Raw genomic sequence first — 17,470 nt, forward strand, 5'->3', positions numbered from 1 at the left:
TACTTAAAACGCATCTTTCAACTCTCAGAGCTTCTCAAACAAAACATAAACAAAGCTCATATTTTTACATATTGAAAGAAACTTAAATCGCGGAAATTATCCAATGCTCAAAAAATAAAACAAAACACGTTTCACTCCTACGGAAGCTCTCTTGGCCTCCCATTCCAAACGTTTACAACTGACTCATACTATTTGAGCCGTACTCGAGGTGGTCGCGGTTTGAAAGCTATTCTGGCTACCCAGGACAACAAAAGGGCTTACTCACTATCAGCTCCCCCAAGACGTTACAGTCTCCTGCCAATTTGCGTCCTGGCGCCCCTCTTTCCTCACAAACTCGAGTGACCGCGTCGCTACTGCCCACCTGGTCTCGTCTTGCCACCTTGCGCTTCTTTGTACTACACGCTGAGCTTCGAAAAGAACGACGGAACGACGAGGAATTTAACTGCCCCGTGCCCTTTGTCCGCGTCCGTGCAGAACATGCTTCTCGGTCCCCCTTTGACCGGTGGCTCGAACGTGTTTGATGCGTCAACATCGTCCGTGATGACCGCACCTTCCTTTTCGCGCCTGTCGCCGTCTTTGGCTTCGCTACATTAGCCACCGCATTCCGATTTTTTCGGCGCTTCTTTCTGCGGCGCTTTCTCCTCGAACTCTCTTTCATGCCATCATCTCGCGCCTCGTGCTGGCCGTTACACATCTCGTCGGCCCGGATCGGTCTCTTACCCGCACAGTCTGAATGATCCTTAACTAAATCATTCCTCTCTTGGCTACCTAGACTGGCGGAGAGTCGCACCAATCCCTGAACAATGCAGTTGTTCTCTCGTGAGCTACGGAGCTCGCCATCCCGAGAGCTACTCTCAACTGCATCGTCCAGCTGGCACTTCTCTTCGGCACGGAGATCTGACTCGACATGGGTGCTCGTGTCTGTCGGGTCAACAGTACTCTCTACTTCGCTAGCAACCTCGCTAACATTACAAGCAACGTGCACGCGCGGTAACTGTGCCAATTTGTTCGCAGCTGGCCTAGCTGTCTCGACAGTCCTCTGTTGGCACAGCACCTCGTCGCTCTCACTCTGGCCTTTAACGACCTCTGCTGCCACTAAGGCATTGTTAGCTGCTAGCACTTCGAGTTCACTTATGAACGTGCTGCTAATCTCGCAGGTGCTGCTACTTCTCTCGGCTTTTGAGCAAAATCTGCTATCTACTTCTTGCCATTTTCGCTGCGTCCAGCCTACAGATTTCTCAAGCCGCTTTTGACTTCGCTCGATTTCCTGCTCCAAACCTTGAATCTCTTCGTTCAATGTATCAATGTACTGCCTCGTTACTTCTGTTAGGCCTTCTTCCTGCGAAATACTTTTTTGTTCCTGCCTAGCTTTTTCCTGTTCTTGCCTAAATTCTTCCTGTTCTTGCCTAATTGCTTCCTGTTCCCGGCTTTTGTTTAGAATTCGTTTACTCATTTGTTCTATGAATTTCAAATCATTGTTACTTTCTAGAATTGTCTTACGAATTTCTGCTTCCGTCAAGTCCTCCTCTACGTCTACCTCGATCTCTTCACACAACCACAACAGGTCAGCTCTCGTCAAACACATTAGGACCATGGTCGCTACATTAAGCTTTGGCTCTGCTGTCACACAATACTTGCTGTGATACTCACGCAATGCAGAATACTAGTAAAAGATCCCCAGCGAATCAAATTCAAGAACACAGAGAAATCGAAGCCTGGTAAATCTTACAGCCAAAACCAAACGCTTACCCACTGAAGCAGCACCATATCACCAGTCCTTCGCCGCCGTACCCAGTCAGTTGCAAGAGGTGGTCAATCCCAAGTCGTCTCCAACTTGATCAGGATACCAGTCGGTCACCATGTGCCAACGTCCGTCAGCTGCCGTTGCTGTCTCCGAGTCGTAGGCCGATCTAGGAGCCGTAGGCCGATCCCACCGCTGCCATTCAGTTGTCGGGATTTGGCAGTCATAGCTGTTGGAAGGAGCTTGACTCTTCGTCGGGACTTAGGCGAGCAGGATTTATTTACATTATTTACATCTTAGATAAGACATACATTGACAGTCTAGCGTGACTCCCAAATGGAGCCCGCAAGACGACGCATACAGCAAACAGCTTGCGAGCACACAGCTCACTAGTACATTTCGAGCATGACAACGAGCACACAGCTCACGACGACGAGCACACAACGAGCACGCTCTCGCAGCCGACAACCGCTCCTTATAAGGACTTGTCCACCCCTTGATTCCAAGCGAACGGAAACGTTCATCCAGTCATCGTTCGACGTCACCGTTCGACGTCACCGAAGATGACCCGCCCTTTTGGAGGAGGCGGGCTCACATACTCGTGTTGCACACACACACAGGTGTAAAGGTCCGGAGCCGACGTCAGAGGGGCTTCGTAGAACTCTGCTCCGTCCCGGGTGGCGCGGCCGAGTACCACATTCCTGAGCTGACCCCGCGCCACGTGGCTGCCTGTTATCCGCAGTTCTCTGAAGTGCGCCCCGTCTGGTTGGATTGGAACGCGTGCAGCGGGCTGAAATAGCTGGCACGTTGCCACCCCGTACAGCCATTCCTAACAGTACGTCAGCAACATGATGGGACAGAAATACTGAAACACACCGGCACCTCGGTGAGATTGAAAGGGTTCAGAATCATTACCTTGGGAGCTCCTATCTGAATTCTCGGGAACAGAAAAACGTTTTCTTCCCCCAGCATCCGCTGAACCGAGTTTGATGAAGTGTTTTTGCATTTAAAAGGGAAAAAATTATCTTTGCATTTATGTCTTTTGTCTTTAATCCGCTATATTCAATCATCTGTGACAGTCATCATAGAAACATATGGTGGTATGTGGCAGCAGTCTGTTCATGGCTTTGATGTAAAAAAAACTGGGTATTTCTTTATGTTGCCATTATCATTGGTGCAGTATACAGGTCTATGTGGCAACTTGCATCTGTGGCTGCTGAAAGGCAGGGTTGAAAGGCATTTGTGGATGGAAGCATGGGCAACTTTCTTCTTGTGGCAGGTGGATGACCAAATAGCTTTGCTGATCAACTCCTGGTGTGAGCTGCTTCTGCTGAGTTGCTGCTACCGGTCAACTGGCACACCTAATGAGATCAGAGTGTCCATGGGCAAGTCGGTGACCCTAGGCCAGGCACGGCACCTAGGCATGGGTCCTGTCATCGAGCGAATGCTGGGCCTCACGGACCTCCTGCGGCGCCTCCAGGTTGACCAGCGCGAGTTTGTCTGCCTCAAGGTCATCATCCTGCTAACCTCAGGTGACTTGTCTCACTTTTTGCACTTGTCAATATGAAACTGACTGGTGAATGAAGGTATGGTAGAGCTTGATTACACTGTAACTTGTGTGTGAATGTAATGCTGGACACACACTGAAAAAAAGTATGAAATGTTAATGTATGCTACCACTAGAGCTGTGCAAATATGGAATAGTATGTTTCGAATCAAATATCAAATCAAGAAAAAAAAAGTAGAATATCAAATATTCGAAAATTTAACAGAAAGTTGATGGCTTTCAAATTTTGTGTAAGAAAACACAGTACTGCATATGCAGCACTCGTGTAAGTCGACTCGCATAAGAATTTCGCAAGCTATCAGTAGCCTAGGTACCTAGGAATCGAGATGTACAGCATGGTCTACTCATATTAAAGGGACCACTAAATTATATGCCAGCACTGGTTACAGCTCAGCTAATATATGATGGTCTGGCTTTTGTTTCCTTTTTTTTTTAATCAGTGGAATGGCTGTTGAATAGAATCAAGTGCTTCTTTTTCCTTTGAAACTGAAGAAATGGTCCAATTATGTCGTCCTGAAAACCAGTCAGATTTTCAGTTTGGTAGTTGACCATACTGGATATCATGGCGATCTTCTCTTGCTGAGAAAGTGTTGCTTTCCAGTTTTTTTTCTCCGGTAAACTGGCTGATTTTCCCATCTTTACTGTGTATGTATACATTAAAACGTAGAAATTGCTGCACGAAGCTACAAAAGAAACTCGTATGGGTTTCTCAGAAAGAAAGCCTCGCAGTTGAAGAAAAATTTGTCCTGGTCCGGGATTTTTCTTCAACTGCGAGGCTGTCTTTTTTAGAAACCCGTATGGGTCTCCTTTGTAGCTTCGTGCTGCAATTTGGGTTGATGCCAATTTCTCCCTTTTATGTACGTTCCTCCACCTTGCGGGCTTCCTTTTGCAGAACTGATTTGCTACATATACATTACATGACATTAAGGTTGCAAACTGTGCGGTGCATAAGCAAACATTGCATAGCAGTCCATGTTGCATCAGATCAAAATAAGGACAATTGGAAGTTAATTGACCATTGCATGAAAGCTTTGCCTCCTGTCGATTCAAAAAAGTGCATTAGATCTGCATCATATTTTTTGCCGATATTGCTGACTATCTTGGCCATTACTGGGCGGCCACATTTTGTACATTTCAACACAAAGTTGAATAAATGACTGTGGTGCAATATATCAAAATATGCTTACATCACTGCAAGTACACAATCAGAATGTGATACGAACACATGCACATAATAAATTATTAAGGGAAAATCAGACATCCACCCGTTCATAGCAATTGCTACAAAGGAAACCCATACGGGTCCCTTGAAACAAAAGCCTCACAGTTGAAGAAAAATTCAGCCTGGTCCGGGACTCGAACCCGGGACCACCACCTTTCCGGGGCAGCCGCTCTATCATCTGAGCTAACCAGGTGGCTAGCAGATAGCAGGGCCAAGTCGAATTTGTCAATAAGTCGAAGCAAAGGCAAGAGTTGGACGTAATAGTTCTGCAGAAACCCGCAAGGTGGAGAGTAGTAAATTATTAAGGGAAAATCAGACATCCACCTGTTCGTAGCAATTGCTACAAAGGCTGCCCCGTAAAGGCGGTGGTCCCGGATTCGAGTTCCGGACCAGGACGAATTTTTTCTTCAACTGTGAGGCTTTTCTTTCAAGGAACCCGTACGGGTTTCCTTTGTAGCGATTGCTATGAACAGGTGGATGTCTGATTTTCCCTTAATAATTTACTACTCTCCACCTTGCGGGTTTCTGCAGAACTATTACGTCAAACTTATGCACATAATAAGATGCACACAATTGCTAAATACATGTATAGATGGAATCGAACTTAGGCTGAGTTGGCCGCCATCTTTTACAAAAGAAAACACACGCCTACACTGCAATGAAACTACAGATGGTCATACTGCTTGCCGGGTCCATGGGCTATGGGAGAAACATGCATGGAACCTAGCGTTTACTTTGAGGTAGCAGCTACGAATGCTGGCACAGACATCAGCCAGCCACTCAACCCTCTAGACAAGTGTGTTTAGCCTGTACTTGTATTTTACACACACTTTTATTTTCTCCACAAAATTGGGGTGACAATAATTGTAGTCTCCCCAAAATTTCACAATGCTTGGATGCTGAAACTTACAAAGGTCAGCTGTTTTATTTCATTGTTGTTCATGAAGAAAGCACATATAAATACACTTCCCCTTAGATTAATATGTACTAGACTTTAGACATTCAACCAGCTTTTCAACAGCAAGGAAAGGAGTAAGTCTCTCTTGTTTTGAGCATTGGGCCAATGCATGCAACTTTAAGTAGGCAAAATATTTTGCTAATACAATCCATTCTGGAGTATCAGATTACATTGTACCTTAAGGCCTTCCTTGCACTTTCTTATTTTGGCCGATTGATCTAGTTTGAAACAGCTCCTATTAGCATGCTCTAACATTGATCTAATACAGGTTAAGTACATGACTAGCTCAACAGATTGGGATGCTTGCTTTAATTTCCAGTGAAGGACCCATAACACCTGCTCCGCTTGCACAGGTTTTTGGTAATCTGGGGGGTAATCTGGGGTTTTCATCCCCACTTTAAGATAATGTGCTGAAGCAGCCTTCACTGTAAGGGAGGGGTGGAGGGGGGGGGGGGGGGGGGGCATACAGAGCACAAGAGGTGGGAAGTACTGTCATTTTCTAATAACGGATTTACTGTGTATGTGATAAAAGATTTTGCAAGTACCTTGTAACGCCATATAAGGGCTGCACTTTTTAAGTTTTGAGGAGGTGTGGCTTTTACATGGGACTGAGCCATATGGCCTAATTTGAAATAGAGTATGAAATCTGCTTTAAATCCTCTTTGATCTTCCACTACCACAAATGCGAACACTGTCCGTTTGATAATGAATTTATTTATTCATGCATGCATGGCACGCACTTGGCTACTCAACTTCGCTATCACTGCCACTGCTGCTTATGCTCAGTTCACTAGCACATTCGTGGATTAAGTCATATTCTGTGCTATGAAGATGCCCGTGTTGCACACCGGTGAGCTCTTCCTCTTCATTGTAAACTCCCGACAGCTGGCAGAGAAGCCAAAAGAGCTGGCTGAGAAAACAAACTGCACAAAGCAAATATGGTTCCAATGACTTGCGCGCTACCACTGAGGAACTCGGAGGAGCTGGAGTACCTCAGAGGTCAAAGCACAGCTCTCACCATATAGTATAGCGGCATGGGAAAGTACGCTGCATGTAAAAATTCGCTGATGTGCATGCAGTATCAGTGCATGAATAAGATTGCTTCTTGGTTGGATTTTTTTTTTTTTTTTAGTCCCCTGTCAAATTCAGAGAAATCCTTAAATAAGGAAACAATGGCCAAAGGCTGGGCTCACAGCACCCAACTATTCATGTCATGTGCCATGGTTATGGTGTAGCTTGCAACCACTGTACCAGACAGACGTACACATGTCAGTAGTTTGTCATACCAGTGACCCCACCACAAATTTCTTTTAATTAGGAGGCCTGCTTCAAGCCCCAAGTATCACTGCATTTAGTGCACATTTTGAACTGGCTGTACTAAAAGGTGATGTGATTAATGATTTATTGCACGCTTGAGAAATCGAAGCCTCATATCATGATTACAGAATTGAAAGCCAAGTAATAAAGCAAGAAAAAAAAAGACATATTTTAAGTCAGTACCTATTGAAAGTCTTTTTGCCTGTAAACCTTGGCTTTGAATGATTGCCTGCTGTAGCAGTGATTGTATCCTTGCAGATGCCAGTGGCTTGAAAGAGCCCGAAAAAGTTCGCGCTTGCAAGAAACAAGTGCTGGAGGCCCTGCAGGCATACACCATATCTCACTACCCATCACAGCCATCCAAGTTTGGTGAGCTGCTACTCTGTGTGCCCGAGCTCGAGCGTGCCTGCCAGGTGAGCAAAGAGTCTCTGGCAGCATCGCGGCGCATTGCCTCTTCTGGGGGTGCGTCATCTTCGTCTGCACCTATGGCTGACCCGCAGGCCCCTAGCTTCAACCTTCTCTTTGAACTCTTGCGGGGTGACCACTGAGTGCCACAGCCCACTGGGTGCTCTTCTTTGTGCACCTGTACATAGTGCCCTTTGGTGGATGTGCAGAGACCAAGGAAAGTTAGAGCATGGGACAGGCGGACGGTGTTTTTTACTCCCCCCATGTGATGTGTTGTGCTCTTCTTCCGTGAATATAGGACATTTCCATGGCAGGTGAGGTGATATCTGCCTTCTAGATTTCTTTCATCATTTGATTGTACTGCTGCGAAAGTGGTGTGCCGTGTCCCCGCCTTGCTGCATTTTACTATTTCTTGCCCGTTTTCTCTGACACTGTCCTGCTTTTCTTTGTGCTGGTCGTCTTTCCTAGTCTTCCCCTACTGCTGTGCCCTTCTTTGCTAGCCATTAGCTGCAAACGAAGCCTTGGGAAGCGAGGCGTTTTTACTCTTCCTCTGTGAAGGCTTATCCACTCGGTTTAATCATCAGTTTTCCCATTCGTCCTGTCATCACCGTTCTGTTTTTGCTTATTCTCCGTCACTTCAAAATGAAGAGATTCTAGGCAAAAACTACTACACGTTGCAACATTACTATACTAGAGAACCCATCTATATATATTTTTTTTTTCTTAGCTTGTTCTTACTTAATTACTTTTTCAGCAGGCTGTTGCAGCTTTTTTTTTTTTTTTTGTTAAAAAGAGCATCCATTTATCTCGCACTTTGGCTCACGATCGATAGATCTTGGCTTTTATCATTTGAAGTCGAGCTAAATTTCAAAGGTGTGTAGCCGGTGGCCACGGTGGACTCGCTTCTATTTACAAATTGTGTTGTTGTGCCTTGTTTACTTTAATGCAGTGTCCAAGATTACCGCTAAATGGCAATGGCAGCTTTCCTTCCTTCCTTTTTAAAGCAAATAGATTGTGCCAGTGAGAGACAGCGTCGATTCTTTGATCGTTGTAATGCAACAGTTGTTGTTTTCTCAGGATCACTTTAACACTCTTACAGATATTCTTTTTTAGTTATTCAAAATCAAGAGGATGAGGACATCGTTCCCCATTGTCATTTCATTTTAAGGTCCCAGTTTGCTGGAAGGTTCTCTAGTATTTCCTGGTTAACTGGCTGTGTTAGTACAACAAATTTGCATTTTGAGCAGGCTTGAACAAGTGCTAGCCATATTGTCTTATAAAGATAGATTAAATATGTATATGCAAGGCAAACCACCAATAGCTCAGCTTTACACTGGGACCTCTCCTTGTGCATAGTACATTAGTAGTACAGTAGTACATTTGGTTGAATGGATTCTATTCTTACAGAGGCATATACTTAGTGCATTGATTTTTTCATATGGTAGGAAAAAAACTATATATATATATTCATGGTACTTCTTTTTCTCCTTTGCTTTAATCCTTGGGAGTGCACATCTCATTGGAAATAGCTGAACCCTTTTTGACATATCCTAGTATAGCTCTAGTTTACTGGCACTCAGCAAAAGAAAGTTTTTATATGTTTTATTTCTGCTTACAATTTTATTAAGTTATATCGAATTCTTTTTGAATGGGCTGTCTTTTGCCACTGTCAAAATAGTGCTGCAGCATTGTTGCTTTTTCTCTGATTTAGTTCTCATGATGCAAAGTGCATGGTGAACCAGGCTTTTATATCTTTGCCATTGCTTGCCATATAAAGAATAGTCGACTCAGACAGTGCTGCATTGTATGCACAGAAAAGTGAGAAAGGCACTTATGCAAGAGCTTCTGCTTGTGGGTGTCTCTACATGCTTGCATTTTTTTTTTTTTTTTCGTTATAGAAAATGCTCATGTATAGGATGCCGTACATCATCAGCTTGTGCCAAAACAAACCCTGCATTCATATCCCTGCTTGTCTTTTAAGGTTGCACTATTATTACTCATTTCCAGCAAAACTTATCCTCTCTTGTCGATATTTCTTCAATAATTGCTCACGGCTGTTCTTGCTCTGTTCTGAACTTTGCATGCTGCTGTGATTGAGGCTTGCCACTTTTGTATGAAGGCATGTGCACGAGTTTGAGCATTGCTTACACGACCCATTGGCTAAGCAATATTTGTAGTAGGCAAAGAATGCTCCTGCACATTTGAATTGAATTCAAATGCACCTGCAGGATTCGCTTCTGCTGCTTTACTCATTTCTTTTACCACTTTCCTTCCTTCTTGTTTGCATTGCACAAGAAGCAAGGAGGCTTTTATGTGAATTTACACCAATGATTTGAAGGTAGCAGAAAGTGGGAGTTCTAGGCACAGCTGTTTCGGTCAGCTCTTTCGTCCACTTTCCCCATGCTTGAACAGTCTTTTTAGGGCAAGATTTCCAGCTTGTCGTACTTCCAATTGCATCATCGCTTTAAAACTGCTTCTGTTGTTTAATAGTACTCTCGCCTTTTCTGTCATGTTTATGCCTCAGTGTCCATTAGTCGTGTATGTGCTACATTTTCTAACCCTTTTGGCCTGAAACTTTGCTCCTTCAGTGTCCTCTGTGCCTGTAAAAGCGGTCTCGCACAGCCGCAAGCCAAAACTCCTGCTGTATTTATTGTACATAGAAATGTAGAGAGGAGTCAGAAGTTAGTCAAGTGCTGCTGCTGCTTGACTTTTAGTGTTTAAAGGTTCTTTTTTATGTTAGTTTTGACTGCATTTTTATTAAGCCTCGTGTTTAGCTGTACAGCAAAGGTGAGGAGGAGTGTAAAATTTTTTTCTTTTCGAGAACAACACTCAATCTATGCAGACACTGAAACACAATTTCATTATCTGGCATCATCGATCATCCATGTTTTTAAGAGCTATTGTCTCTCACTCCCGTTTTCTTATTCCTTTCTTATGGTCCCACTTCACAGGAATCATCTAAACACTCATTACTGCATAATGTGCTGTCCTTGTGTTGTTGTCAGGGACCAAAGTGACTGTGAACCAGTTCTTTTGCAATTTCTAATGATACTTCTCGATGCCGCAAGCAACGTCCTTGTCCATGTGGGTTCAGAGTGTTTGTAGCTTAAAAGAAAATGTGCCTCTGTCTTTTTTCTTGCCGAGTCTAAAGAAAACAGCACATTTACAGCAGTTCCAGACACTCGTTCTATTTTCTGCTGAGGAAGAGAGTATCATTCGAGGATTGTCTTCAACAAGAATATTTTGTGCAGGTTTTAAATAGTAAAATTTGCCACTTGAACTTGTTTCTTCTTGGCTGTTGTGAGGCATTCTTGATGATGCATGGTGTGGTTTCTCGTTCAGGTGCTTCTCTAGAGTGTAGTCTCATAGCGTTGCTCTCCAAAGAAGCATCTCTGTGTAGACCATTGCCGTTTGATCTTAGCTTTTTACATTATTTTAGACATTGCTTTTGCAACATTGAGTACCAGAAAGGCACACACTGAATAGAATTTGTAGGAATGCATGTAATAGTTCAAATGTAGTGTAATCACACTGGCCACAAAAGAGCTGAGCTATCATGATGCAGAGCATAGAGAAGTCATAGTAAGACCTTATACATTATTCTGCCTTTGGTGCCTCTAGAGCAAGAGTGTTACCATTTTTACATTCCCATTATGTGTAGTTTCATTTAAAATGGAATTGTGCAGCTTTTATACAGGAAATATGGTTTTAGCCTTATGCCAAATGACATACGTAGAACTCCCAATAATGTTGGAACACAGCCACTGCATTGATATATTTACGTGGTGACCCCCTTTATTTCTGTGCTTTGGGAGAAGGGCACAACATTTAACCTGTGAAAAAAAAAAAGGAGGAAAGTATGCATTATTCACAGTGCCTCTCAGCCAAAACTTTGTAAATGATTCTGCTGTGAGTCACATTTGTCAGACTTTAGCTTACAGTGCAGTCACTCTTGTAATTTGAAATGTTGCGTGTTTACAAGGAAGACTATTTTGTGTGTGTGCTTGTACTTTAGTGCTTTGTTAAAACAAAACCTTACCGGTGAACTGTGCCAGTGGTGATATAGCTTCCAAGAAGTCCTCTTGAGTGAGTTGCTGACTGTTGATTGCCTCATGTGCTGCCAGACTAAATGCTGTCTTGGGGTGTAATTATTGTTTGTGCATGTTTGCTTGAATGTCATCTTGTGTTTCCATCACCATGTTTTCTACAAGGGCAGCTCGGCTTGTGATCTTTTCAATTGCAAATATGTGTTACATGTCAGTCTCACTGGTACTATACTGCCTTGATGACCTTGGTTGTGGAGTAGCTTGATCAAACATTTTTCTTACAGTGTCTCTCAGCTGTTCTGTGTGTATGTCCTAAAGTGGGATTGACTTAAAAAAGAAGAAAAAGCGACCAGGAGCAATGCTGCCCATTGGTTAAGCTGTCTCCTGTGTTTTGCTGTTTCTTAGGACGCAGCTTTTATAGAAGTCATGGTGTAAATTTGTGTTATTAAGGCAGTTTGCAGAAATTGTGTTTGTTACAAACAACAGAATGTGTTTAACTGCAAGCTGACAACTAAAAGTTAACTACTGCACCTGTTTGCTTATCTGGGGCCTTGATTCACCGGCACCTGCCAACCAAATGTCAAGTGTGGTGCTTACGAAGTTATGCGTTGCACCTTTGCCACCTTGCCTTGACAGTTTTGCACAGAGGCGTGAGGTGACTGCCATAGTAGCAGTCTCACACACATTAAGTGCTCATTATAAGGTAGGTTACACTGAAAAAAAAGATGTAAAGCTGCTGTTCTTGCTTTTGTGCAAAATGAAATGTGCTGTTTCTTTTTAACTGCTTAACTATACAAATTGCCTCTTATCTAAGTAAAACCTCATTAATACATACCCACTTAAAACATACTAATGCTTAAGATATGCTAGAAATTCCGGACCCACTCTCCTCCATGGAGCCTAACATGTAGGCTGATCACTTAAGCCATAGTAGCTTGTCATATGCCTACCAGTTAGTGCATCCCACAATCACTTTTTGTCACGTAGAGGCTAATTTCACTGCCTTGATTCACGTGGCTGACGCCAGGCTATGCCACAGAGTATCTTTCTCCTTTTTGAAAAGTGCAGAGACCAGTCTTCCAATGGTTCTGGCTTTAGCAAGGTGATGCATATACAGATAAGCATTGGAAATGCTCGGAGGCGTGGTGGCAGCCTTACCAAAGAATATCCACAGACGAGTGCACATTTATGATCTATCGTGATAAGAATCTTCACTTATCTGCTTGGCAGCGCATGTGGCATAGTGTATAGTGTCATTGGAAGTGTACTGCATGCTTGTAATAGATAACACAAACGCACTGCTGTTCTCTGCCTTGTTGGCATGACAGACTACATGCCAAACTCTTGCACTGTGTGCTGACCCAGGAGCGGTGCGGGCCAGAAGACAGTTCACTGCACAGATACTCACATGAAACACAGCTGCAGTGTTCTGGCAAACACATGCGTGCAGCACTCGTCCTGGCAGGATGGCTTGCACTTTGTAGGCATTGCACTGCACACAAATTGCACAGGATGATTGGCACAACTAGGCATTGGGTACCATGCTTCAAAGAAGCGGCACCAGTTCACACTGTACAGAATGTTGTACAAACTCGTGCATGCATACATTGGGGAAAGCTCAACAAGCCGATACACCGTCCTCTCTGCCTCTTTGCTTCCTACTGTAGTTTCAGTGCTACTTCATATTGCATGTCCTCTATCATGCCATTGTGCAAAATAGCCAGAATTCCTTTGCACCAGTTTGGAAAAAGAAAGCAAAGATGGCTAGATAGATAGACAGAAACTTCATAGTGTGTATTTTGGGCAACATATACTGTGGTGTCACGTTTCTTTCTTTGTTGGCAGCAGCACATTTAAAGAGACGCAAATTTACACTTGCTGTTTAGTGCATACTACCATTTAATGCGTAGTTGTTCCACATTCTTGCTGCTCCGCATTTCGATGGGGGCGAAATGCGAAAACACCCGTGTACTTAGATTTAGGTGCACGTTAAAGAACCCCAGGTGGTCGAAATTTCCGGAGTCCTCCACTACGGCGTGCCTCATAATCAGAAAGTGGTTTTGGCACGTAAAACCCCATAATCTATCTAACATTCTTGCTAGGTACGTATTAATGAGGTTCTACTGGCAGGACACAAATCTGGACATTCAAATGATAAGGTCACTACACTAACAGCCCTAATTAAAAATATTTTGGGCACCTATAAAGACACCTTATATAATTCATTCTGCTATTACTGTTATTAGTAGTAGTGGTAGTAGTGATTAATGCTTGCTACTACATCCTACACACTTCATAATCTTATGATAAAGCATTGGAAGGCCTGATGAGGTCGTGCTCTTATTGGATTAGGAGCTTTCTGTGTTATTAAACGTGTTTACTAATTTGTCTTGCATAAGAATACAAGCAGCCATGTCTGCTATGCAGTTTCACTTTCGGCTCTGTGCAAAGTTACTGGAGAAGGCTTGGTGCAGGTGCAAGACAATGCCTTATGTGCCACAATGTGGAGCTGTGAAGAAACCATACTGGCCTGAGTAACAGTATTACAATTGTGGTAGCCAAACTTGCTTGGCCCCATTGCAATCGAGCATAGGTAGGTGGAACACAACTACAGGAGAGTGCAACATATTTTTTTTAAATGTGCATGAAATGAGACCAGTGACAAAATAGCAATGACCCGGTGGAATTTTTGCTTTTTCTGAATATCTTTTATTGCTCTTACTGCTTTTAAGCCTTTCAAGGGTGCATCATATATAGTCTTAAAAGCCCTGATTTGCAAAGAGACTTGTTACTGTGATGCAGGGAATGCAAATTGTGAATTGGTCTGAAGAACCAATTATTCTTTTGTTTTTAGGCATCTTTTGCTAAAATTGTTTTTGTTGATTTTTTGTTTGTTTAGATTTCTTTTTAATAAGTAGAGCTGCTGCCTTCAATGTCAGTGAGCCTTTGCTTTCATGATAACAAATGTTATTGGATTTTATGTAAAGGCATTGGCTATAAGGCACTGGCTGAACACAAACATTTATTAGATTGAACAGTCATCACATTCATGTTCGAGCAGATGCCACAGTGACATGCTACAGTACGGTGCTAGGGAATCGTGTGAAACGTGGTGCCACGTGTGTGTTATTATTCCTCTCCCTCCCCAGTCTTTTTCATTGTTTTTTTATCTATGTAAGTGCTGCGTGTTCATTCCGAAGATGTTTAATGAAGTGCGCGGTTGACCCATTTATTGTGATATGCCCTTAGGTTATATTATTTCTTTGTTCAATGGGGTGTAATTGCTGGCTGTTTACTTTTCTAACTTATTGCCTCTCTATATGTCTGATGTTAAATTTGTGCAGAGTCTTTTTCTGGCCCAGTGTCCATCTAGAAAGAAACGAACACAATCCCATTCTTGTCACTTGGAACTGTGAATCTCAGTGGCTGTTACTTTTTTTAATAACTCTTATTATTGTCACCTTCTTTGCATAAGAAGCACATGTGCTGACACTTTTGAAGTGTAAAGTGTAAGCTGTTTGAATAATGCAAGAAAAATGCACTGGCATTGATATGCTCTAATGAGGATATGCAGAAAGTCGCACCATTTTTTCTAACTTTCTACTATGGCAGCAGTATTTCAACAATACCCATTACTGACTACACAGTTATTCTCTCCCCCTCCCCTCTCCTTCAGAACTTCAGTGGACATGCGCAAGTTTGCATATTGTGTGTGTAGAAAGCAGGTCTTGATACGGGAGCACGGTTTCATCAAGGTCCTAATAGGAGTAATGCCCATGGCCTAATGCGATGGCCTTTGTGCTGGTGCACAAAATATTTTTAGATGCCAGTGAAGTACTATTTAGCTATGCACTTTTGTACCCAATGTAACCTTGTCTTCTTTGGGACATTTTACAGGTGCAGTTGCCGAGTTTTGCTTGGCGCAGTATACCCGATAAAAAGAAAAGATTTTGAAAATTGCTGCATTCAAAATGGAGCATCTCCAATATATTTTTGTGCGCACTTTCAGGATGCCCTGAAACGATGCGTACAGACAGTGCATTTCATTTTGATGAGGCACCTTTTTGCATATCCTCTGTCTTTCATCTGCCTTTTCTTTTTTGCCAAGTTTGCAAATCTTTGTGTGTGGTTGTGGTGCACTATGCAGCTTATTCCCCCATTCTTCCTTCTGTGCACAAGTGCATGTAAATGAGGAGTGCGTATCAGAAATCAAAAATCTTCTCGCACACACTTCTGTATCCCGTCCTGCCATTCTTGACCAGCCCTGTTGTTTTCTTCATATCATTGAAACATCCCTTCGTCTTTTTAATCTGTATATATGAATGACATACCGCTGAACCTGTGTTTTTATGACCATGGTAACAGCGTGGGGAGAGAGAGAGAGGGAAAAAAAAATGAAGCAAAAGAATTTAGAAACTGTGTGCCTTTGGCACACTTATTTTCTGGACTTTTTTATAGTTTGTATACTGTGGGGCCTAACCCAATTTAATAAAGATTTGCTTTGCAGTGGCTTGTTTTCTTTTCTTTTTTTTCCAGCGCACCAGGGCTGCTGTTCACACAATTAAGCAATCTCTGCTAGCCTCTCTCACTGCTTTCAAGTGCAGCTTTTCACGTGTGGTGAAATGGCGATGTCAGAATTATACGAATACAGTGTGCCATCAAAGCTTACAGGCAATAACTGATGGCTTAAATTGCAGGCATGCTGCTGCAGTTATGACAATGAATGGAAAATAGGAGCTTCCTGAAACAAATTATACTCTTAGGTAACTGCATGATGTGACGTGGCAGTGGTACATGGCACTTGACTGGTCATACAGTCACACTGTTGAAACTTGCATTGAGGAGGATCACCAACTTGTAGTGCCATGAAGCACCATGAAAATGTCATGCCAACAAAGCTCTAGTGAAGTCTAAGCTCTAGTGAAGTCTGGGCAGATTTAAAGGGCCTCTCACCATGTCTCGCCATTTGGAACTGACAAGTGCAGTGCATACAATGCATGCTAACGATCATGCTTGTGAAGTATTACACGACTGCATACCGTGAAAAGAGCTGAAATCTCAAACCAAATGCCCTGTGCCCTTCTCCTCGCGGGCGCCGCGCTCCAGTTCGGAGAGTCAACGCCAATCGCACAAACGCACCTACATAGTTAGCCGTGCTACGACTTCACTCACGGCGGCACATGACTGAAAATTATTCAAAGCAACAGCAGTTATTTCGAGTAACGCTTGCCCGGTTTCGTCTGCTCTCGTGAATGTCAAGCAGCTTTTAGACACTAGCTATTCATCACATGGGCAAAAAAGAAAAAAAAGCTTGGGAAAGCCCTTTACAGAGATGGGAAGTGGTAAGGGTGGCCCGAAGGCCCATCTCGTGATCATAAGCCGGCAAATCTATCTGCGGCATGTACACTTAACGATATTCTTGCGCCTTATTCAAGGCAACTTATTTAGCTGCATGTAACCAGCAACACCAGTGTGCCCATGTGAAAGTGCAAAGTGAACATTACATTTCAACTCGATCGAGACAGGCTGAGGCATTCAACTTCCATGAGGAGTGGAAGACAGAACAAAGAACTCTATGCAATACTGTGGAGTGGCACTGCACATCCAGACATTGTTGCTTCAACAGATGAATTAAGGTTTGGAGAAATAACAAAACCTTCAAACCAAATGTCTTCGTGTCTTTGTTTTGCTTCGCACCGTAGCAAGAGAGATTGTTGCAGCTCGAAGTGGTGTTTATCGATGAATGTGTCCGGTAGTTACGAATTAAGAAAAAAGGGTTAATTTTACACTATTTACACTGGCTCGAGATACGGAAGCCCACTCCATGCAGGAACATATTAAAACATCTTGGTTCACATCAGGACATGTCAGCCCCACCTCACTACAGCAAAGGTCTCTGCTTTTACTACCGTTGTCTTCCCTAGGTGACTAGACTAGGGAATCCCGACCATGATATCGCACCGCTCCGCTGAACTCCGCCTCCGATGTTGCACCTTCACCCCCGCATATTTAGCAACCTAGGAATCCGAGGTCTAAGCCGTTCCCACGATAGCGCGTTCAAAATTAGCCCAATTCATCAATTAGTTCAGGTTGTCAGGTCCAGTTAGAGGGGTGCTTTGTTGATCTGTCAACTGTCGGTGTCAATCAATGCTGCATTGACTTCTGGATCGGCACTGATGAATTGGGGGGGGTGTTCCCTTATGGTAAACGTCTA

The 17,470-nt window shown here is 43.3% G+C and overlaps 1 protein-coding gene across 1 annotated transcript in view; it reads left to right on the forward strand.

Annotated features, from left to right (window-relative positions):
* Hr39 (Nuclear hormone receptor FTZ-F1 beta) overlaps nt 1–15,762 on the forward strand; it is a 155,437-nt gene extending 139,675 nt beyond the window's left edge. The window contains exons 11-12 of the mRNA XM_050193716.3: nt 3,021–3,273; nt 7,064–15,762. Coding sequence (XP_050049673.1) covers nt 3,021–3,273; nt 7,064–7,353 — 543 coding nt within the window. The 3' untranslated portion in view covers nt 7,354–15,762. The remainder of the gene's footprint in view (nt 1–3,020; nt 3,274–7,063) is intronic.
* Nucleotides 15,763–17,470: the final 1,708 nt, after the last annotated feature.

Source organism: Dermacentor andersoni, chromosome 1 (genome assembly GCF_023375885.2).
Source record: "Dermacentor andersoni chromosome 1, qqDerAnde1_hic_scaffold, whole genome shotgun sequence".
Taxonomy (NCBI): Eukaryota; Metazoa; Arthropoda; class Arachnida; order Ixodida; family Ixodidae; genus Dermacentor; species Dermacentor andersoni.